An 8,258-nucleotide genomic window follows, 5' to 3' on the forward strand; every position below is an offset into this window, starting at 1 on the left:
AAAAACGTATTGTAATGATTTAGGAAAATGTTATTCTTGTTATTGTTCACAAGGGTTAATGTTTTAATAAAATAGTTAAATTCAATCAAAAATAATTGTAATTTTGGTATAGAATTTTGTAATTTTTGTTTGTGTATGAAGTATTTGGCAACAAGAAACATTTTAAAAATCCCAATTCAAAATTCACAATCATTTTAGTGGTCTTGTTATCATTGCAATAGTAACATATATCTTTCATGCCAAAAACATAGGTAGTGTTCATAATGGTAAATAAGTATTTTGCAAAGTTTTCCCAAAATTCGGACACAAATGTACATTTACATCATCAATTGCCACACATTTGGATATCATAGAATTACATGGATATAGCTTATGTAAAATGTTAAAGTGCACTTCCTTAACTTTGTTTGGTATACAATATTTGTTAATGTGGTGCAGCACGCGGTTGCTAAAATAATCTTCACACAATACCTTCTTTCAAAGTCAGGGAATGATCAGAGTTTCTAAAAGTAGAGAAGAAACATTGCGAGAATTCCGGGAACGCTTGTGAAGCAGACCAGGTTTGGGGTTTGAGAAGTCAAATGGCGAAGTGAAAAAGTATTCCTTAGTTGTTAGTTTTCTCGAAATCTAAAGGCACAACCTATATTCGAGACAGTTTCTTACGTATTTGAACATGTTAGTAGTCCAACCTCGTGAAAGTGACAAACGTTATTATTTTCTTCCAAAACGACTTAATATCGAAGGAGTGCATTTTGATTTGACGGCTTGCACATGCGCAGTTCGGCGCAAGACGACCGTTAGACCTGAAAGCGTTTCTCTGCGCATGAGTTTAGCTAGCCAACGTAGCCATGACATGACCTTACAACCGTGATCGGGGAGTTCTATTGGAGAAGCAGTTTCTACCTGTCTGCGGTATCACGGTTGTCTTGAAAGCACCGTGATACCGCAGACAGGTAGAAACTGCTTCTCCAATAGAACTCCCCGATCACGGTTGTAAGGTCATGTCATGGGTACGTTGGCTAGCTAAACTCATGCGCAGAGAAACGCCTTCAGGTCTAACGGTCGTCTTGCGCCGGTTGAAGTCAGTGATCTTCAGTTCGGAAAGTCGGAGCTCTAGAAAGATACCCTAGTATCCGACTTGGAATTCCGAGTGGGTGACCGTTCAAAACGATTTTCCCAGTCGGAGCTCGTTTTTTCCCGAATTCCCAGTTTTTGTGAACGCGGCATTAGTCAAGAAACCTGCCTATTTTCCTCTAAAATACGAAATGTAATGATTCCAAAGCTATACGATATTACAGATAACAAGTTAATTATCTCACATCTCGGAACAGATTTGTAATGTTTCTTGTTGAGTAAATTCATGCTATTGTTTTCTTTTCTTTAGCTAGCGCCCAATTGACTCCCATTCACTCCTTGAAGAGCGCGCGTTGCCCAAAATGCACCGCGCGTCCCATTGACAACGCATGGGCAACGTCCACAACATGCGTTGGAGTTTCCCATCTCCTCAAAAGTATCTCTGGCCCGATCGGGGATTTCTATTGGAGAAGCAGTTTAGACATCTTCATACTAAAGCATATTTTTTTGTCTACTCCGTTATTTCTGATCTTTGGACTCCAGTAGTGTTCTAGGACTATACGAAGGGTCTTCTAAAGGAATTTTAAATCATGTCTGAGGTATGTATCGAATTTGTATTGTTTTGGGTATTATATTGTAGTTACCATAATCAATGATGACATGCAAAGCTATATTATTATGGTGATTTTCAGTTTCAAGTGCAGGTTCGCTAAAATGTGTCAACTTGGCTTTGTCGACTAACATTACCGTTAGCACTGTTAACGTAATGGTGTTTAGCTATCTACTTAATAAGCTATAACAAAAGAGTGTTATTGTTTTAGCCAACCTGCTTTGAATTTAGTATAACAAATTCTAAGGAGCTGGCACTTGACTTGGCACCACTAGTTGTCCCCGTCAGTTTTGTATCAAATTTGAATTAAATTCCGCTAACTCGGTTATTGCCTTTTTTTAAGCGGAGCCATTCCCATGCTCCCAGCCGATGAAACGACCCCGTTTAATTTGTTTGCCAGCTCAATGTCTGGTTTCACTCCCAAACTAGGGGATTGCGTTTGCCACAACTGTCACCCTGCTTTAAGGGTGTGGAGCGGCTTTCGACATAGCCCAAGGCGCTGATTGTGTGTGGACTAAAATACACGCTCCTGGGTTGTATATCATTGCTTGCCTATATATTATCATGGTGAGAAGAAGCATGTTAAAGTTATTATAGCAAACGTTGACTAGCGTATAGCTGGTTTGGAGTTATAGGATGAAGGAAGAAGTGTTGGCGTTATGCTAAATTATTTCATCATAACAGGATAACTCTAGGCAAGAAGCGCCCGGAACGAAGGTTTTGAGGCCAGTTTCTATGTTCTGCCATTCTGGGCTCAAGTTGCTCAATATAATATAATGTCATCATGACTTTGATGTGGTTTTACTGCCTGTAGGCTAAGAAAAATGGACCCAGATGAGATCAAAGTTCAATTTATGCCAGCACTGACTCTATCAATCGCTCCAGTGATTATCTGGCTCATGGATGGGCAACTGGAGGCCCACGGACCGCCCCTCTCGATAGCCCCTCCCCTCCTCAATCGGGGTCTTAGCTTACTGTTGCTAGTTAGAATAGTAAACAAAAATATAAACGCAACATGTGAAATAAAAGATCCCATAAATTGTTCATATGCACAAAAAACGTATTTATCTCAAATTTTGTTAACACATTTGTTTACGTTCCTGTTAGTGACAGTACACAGGTGCACCTTCTTCTGGGGATAATAAAAGACCACTCTAAAATGTGCAGTTTTGTCACACAACACAATGCCACAGATATCTCAAGTTTTGAGGGAGCGTGCAATTGGCACCAGAACTGTTGCCAGATAATTTCATAAGCCACCTCCAATGTTGTTTTAGAGAATTTGGCAGTAAGTCCAACTGGCCTCAACTTCAGACCACGTGTAACCACACCATCCCAGGATCTCCAAAAAACATCTTCTTTACTTGCGAGATGAGACGAGCCACTCGGAGGGCTGATGAAACGGGGTTTGTACAAACAAACAATTTCTGCACAAACTGTCAAACAGTTTCATTGAAGCTCATCTCGTCGTCCTCACCAGAGTCTTGACCTGACTGCATTTCGGCATCGTAACCGACTTCAGTGGGCAAATGCTCACCTTCGATGGCCACAGGCATGCTGGAGAAGCGTGCTCTTCACAGATTAATCCTGGTTTCAACTTTACTGGGCAGATGGCGTCGTGTGGGTGATAGGTTTGCATCGTTGTGAACAGAGTGCCCAATGGTGGCGGTGGGGTTATAGTTTAGGCAGGCATAAGCTATGGACAACAAACACAACTGCATTTTATCGATATCAAATTGAATGCACAGAGATACCATGATGAGATCTTGAGGCCCATTGTCCTGCCATTCATACGCCGCCATCACCTCATGTTTCAGCATGATAATGCACTGCCCCATGTCACAAGGATCTGTACACAATTCCTGGAATCTGAAAATGACCTAGTTCTTCCATGGCCTGCATACTCACCAGACATGTCACCCATTGAGCATGTTTGAGATGCTCTGGGTTGATGTGTACAATAGCGTGTTCCTGTTCTAGCCAATATCCAGTAACTTTACACAGCCATTAAAGAGGAGCGGGACACAATTCCATAGGCCACAATCAACAGTCTGATCAACTCTATGCGAAGGAGATGTGCCGCGCTGCATAACGCAAATGGTGGTCACACCAGGTACTGATTGGTTTTCTGATCAATGCACTTACCAATGAGCAACTGAAATCTGACACAGCGGTTGCATTAAGGAGAAGTCCATCTTTAATTCTGTGAATAACACTTGTATCTTTTATGAATATTTATTTATCAGTATTTCTGCAAAGTCACCGGATGTTTTGGAATCAAAACATTACTGCACGTAACGCGCCAATGTAAACTGAGATTTTTGGATATAAATATGCACATTATCGAACAAAACATACATGTATTGTGTAACATGATGTCCTATGAGTGTCATCTGATGAAGATCATCAAAGGTTAGTGATTCATTTTATCTATATTTCTTTGGCTGGAAAAATTGCTGTGTGATTTTTTTTGACTTGGCTATGACCTAACATATTCATATGTTGACACGATGGGTAGATTAACAAGATGTTTATCTTCATTTGCTGTATTGGACTTGTTAATGTGTGAAAGTTACATATTTCGGAAAAATATTTTTGAATTTCGCGCGCTGCCTTTCGCGCACTGCCTTTCCGCTAGCGGAACCCCTGCCCTAGAAAGGTTAACCCTTTTCAAACATAGATCTGCTCATTCTACTGTAAGGTTGCTGCCATTTTCTAATGACACTGTACAGGAACCTGTCCATCATATAACTGATTTAACTTGGGAGCAGCAATTTTCATGTGCATATTTTGCTTCCCCTCCATCCAGGTGGATTTTGATAAGGCTGCAGAGGAGGTGAAGCAGCTGAAGGCTAAGCCAGCAGATGTGGAGATGCTCAGGGTCTACGCTCTGTTCAAACAGGCCAAAGTGGGCGACATCAACACCAGTAAGCCAGTCGGCGTCCTTCCAGTGCTTTGTGATACCCCTCCTTTCTAGAAATCTCATTGTATAGTCATTTGATTGTGTGTGTTTTTCTTTGTTTCTGAAGCTTGTCCTGGGGTGCTGGATTTCACTGGGAAAGCCAAATGGGACGCCTGGGAGAAGGAGAAAGGTGTGTTTCCTGTAGCCCTTCCTCATTTAGCCTGTAGAGGGCACTGCTCAAATCAAACTTTATTTGACACATGCGCTGAATACAACAAGTGTAGACTTTACCGTGAAACGCTTACTTACAAGCCCTTAACCAACAGTGCAGTTCAAGAAGAAGAAAATATTTACAAAGTAGGCTAAAATAAAAAGTAATAATAAAAAGTAACACAGTAACAATAACGAGGCTATATACAGGGGGCACCGGTACCGAGTCAGTGTGCAGGGGTACAGGCTAGTTGAGATAATCTGTATATGTAGGTGGGGTGAAGTGACTATGCATAGGTAGCAAACAAACTGAGTAGCAGCAGTGTACAAGAGGGGGGTCAATGTAAATTGTCCGGTGGCAATTTTTATGAATTGCTTGGGGGTAGAAGCCGTTGAGGAGCCTTTTGGTCCTAGACTTGGCGCTCCGGTACCTCTTGACGTACAGTAGCAGAGAAAACAGTCTATAACTTGGGGGACTGGAGTCTCTGACAATTTTATGAGCTTTCCTCTGACACCGCCTATTATATAGGTCCTGGATGGCAGGAAGCTTGGCCCCAGTGATGTACTGGGCCGTTTGCACTACCCTCTGTAGCGCCTTACGGTCAGATGCTGAGCAGTTGCCATACCAGGCAGTGAAGCAACCGGTCAGGATGCTCTTGATGTTGCAGCTGTAGAACCTTTTGAGGATATGGGGGCCCATGCCAAATATTTTCAGTCTCCTGAGGGGGGAAAAGGTTTTGTCGTGCCCTCTTCACGACTGTCTTGGTATGTTTGGACCATGATAGTTCGTTGGTGATGTGGACACCAAGGAACTCGAAACTCTCGACCTGCTCCAATACAGCCCCGTCGATGTTAATGGTGGCCTGTTCGGCCCGCCTTTTCCTGTAGTCCACGGTCAGCTCCTTTGTCTTGCTCACATTGAGGGAAAGGTTGTTGTCCTGGCACCACACTGCCAGTTCTCTGACCTCCTTCCTATAGGCCGTCTCATTGTTGTCAGTGATCAGGCCTACCACTGTTGTGTTTGGCCACTCAGTCGTGAGTGAACAGGAGGGGCCCAAGTACACACCCCTGAGGGGCCCAAGTGCACACGCCTGAGGGGCCCCAGTGATAAGGATCAGCGTGGCAGATGTGTTGTTGCCTACTCTTACCACCTGGGGGTGGCCCGTCAGGAAATCCAGGATCCAGTTGCAGAGGGAGGTGTTTAGTCCCAGAGCTTAGTGATGAGCTTCACCTAAATTAGGGGATCAGTTTTACACAGCTGTGGATCTCCTCAGCTCAATGCATTTACACTGTCATAAAGTATACTGGTTGAGACAGACAGTTCTTAAACAGTAACTCATTCTTAACTAAATGGGTTTTCCTTTTCTTACTTGACTCCCATAGGGAAGAGTAAAGAGGATGCCAGGAAGGAGTACATTGCCTTGGTAGAGGAACTGAAAGGGAAGTACGGAGTCTAAGAAATGACTGACTGACCGGGCCGTCCGCTGGCAGTGTAGAACCAGCCCACACCTCATCCCTGTGAGGTGCCTTAATCCCAATGAGTATGCCCGTTTCTACAAGACCTGGGGAAAATGCATATGTCAAATCCTTTGTAATTCTAGTGGTGCACTTGGTTTAGCTGAGGTAACTTGGTTTAGCTGAGGTATGTGCAAGGGTGGTTGGAGTTTGCATTTTATGGACTATTCAAATGGTTCCATTGTACAGAACTACCTAAATCAAGCACACCTCAAATGGCATATGCGTTTTACCCAGGAATGTTTGCTACTGTGCATTGCACTAAGAATACAGGACCAACAAGCCACCGCTACGTACAGAGACAAACCGTCCTCCACCATCAACTTCCTAGTTAATGTTCTCAACTGGTTGTTCAGCCCACAACCTCCATAAAGTTTACATTTGTTTGAACTTTTCTGTTGTCAAGCTTGGTTATTTTATGAGAGGAGATTATATAATTTGCCTTGCATCACATACCCAGTAAACCACAAAATGTACACTTTGTCACTCACAACTGTGCCCCTTTGCACATTCAAAACATTTGTATATTCAGAAAATGTATAAGGGTCAAAGACGTATAAGGTTTTCAAAGTAGCAAAAAAATGAATGTCACCTATGCCGTTATATTCAAGAATAAAGCCAATAATTCATTTTTATTGTGATTCATATGAATGTACCCTAGTAAAATGTAATTCAGTAAAACACTAAGTGTTTAAAAAAAAAAAAAAATCTTCATAATCACAAGGTTCATGCCTAGACTGGCAGGAATATAACTACCCAGAAAAAATGACATTTTATTTTGAATACCACATATTTGATGTGTCACGGGTACAACTCAAAATTTGTTGAAGGTTTTTCACAAAACCTTCCTGCCTTGCACTGAGAAAAATTCTAAATCTATGAAAACATCTTTCTCTTCATCCTATGAGATTTGTTTTGTCTCTGAGTCAACAAAACAAAGTGATTGTATTTTAATATAAAATACTGGTGTTATACTCTATGACGCTATTTTGTTACACTGAATGACACTCATAGCAACACTTTGCACAAACACGGTACATGCATTGCTTGTTCTTGAGATCACATAATGGAAGACAGTAACTCGGAAACGCTTGAGGTTTTCAGCAACCCTCTTTGGCTCAACCTGTCAACTATGTGTTTCACATTCTCGTGATCGAGACACGCACAGGTGTTGTGGTCATGTGCCTTCGGCTTTGTAATGTAAAATGGCTGCAGTTGTAAAAACTGTCTGTATGACAGTGAGTGTCCCATCCACCTCTGAATTGTACTCTGTATGGAGTTCTTTTAGAGATTTCATGAGTATGCGCCTCTGAATCTTTTTCATTTGCGTGACCGTGTCTTCCCTGAGAGAAAGCAACTATTTTCATCTCCACTGAGAAATGCAATGACCTGTGTTTTCCTCACTAAAGATATATATTTTTTCCCTCGTGGCCTGTATTTTTAACTTGGATTGCGTTTTAATTTATTTGACCTTTGCATGCCCTTTCGTAATTTGTTGCTTTTTTGTTGTGATTGTTTTAGTTTCATTTCCAGTTGAAGAATTTTCTACTTTAGTTTTAGTTTTTCCTTTTGCAACCGCTTACAACGCTTTGATACCTTTTTCACTTTTTCTGGAGTGGCGGAAGCAAGTGGTTGCTCCAGTGTTTGAGATTGAGGCTCAAGGGATTTCTCTAGTTCTGGAGTCAAGGACTCAGGTGGTTGTTCTAGCTCTGGAGGTGCAAATTAATGTTGTACTTTTTCAAGTTGTTCAGGGGGGTGCTCAAAAGCGTTTCCGTCAGTGGATACAGGAGTTAAGTTCATCACCACATTAATTTGTTTGATTTTTTCTCACTGCGCCCCCTCTTATTTAATCTAAATTTGTCCCTCTTTTTTCCAGCATCAGATTGTGTTATTGTATAGATTGGTGGATGATCAGGTTTGACATCCTCTTTCTTCTCTGATAGCTAA

General features: G+C 41.7%; 1 protein-coding gene across 1 annotated transcript; it reads left to right on the top strand.

The window, feature by feature from the left end:
• Positions 1-767: 767 nt before the first annotated feature.
• Positions 768-6,701, top strand: LOC110520396 (acyl-CoA-binding protein). Its single transcript, XM_021597686.3, has 5 exons — positions 768-1,267; positions 1,385-1,673; positions 4,494-4,611; positions 4,714-4,776; positions 6,180-6,701. Exons 2-5 carry the CDS (start codon positions 1,665-1,667, stop codon positions 6,251-6,253), a joined length of 264 nt encoding a protein of 87 aa, XP_021453361.1. The 5' UTR covers positions 768-1,267; positions 1,385-1,664; the 3' UTR covers positions 6,254-6,701.
• Positions 6,702-8,258: the final 1,557 nt, after the last annotated feature.

This window comes from Oncorhynchus mykiss, chromosome 3, assembly GCF_057628025.1.
Source record: "Oncorhynchus mykiss isolate SJ-2025 chromosome 3, ASM5762802v1, whole genome shotgun sequence".
In the NCBI taxonomy this organism is placed as follows: Eukaryota; Metazoa; Chordata; class Actinopteri; order Salmoniformes; family Salmonidae; genus Oncorhynchus; species Oncorhynchus mykiss.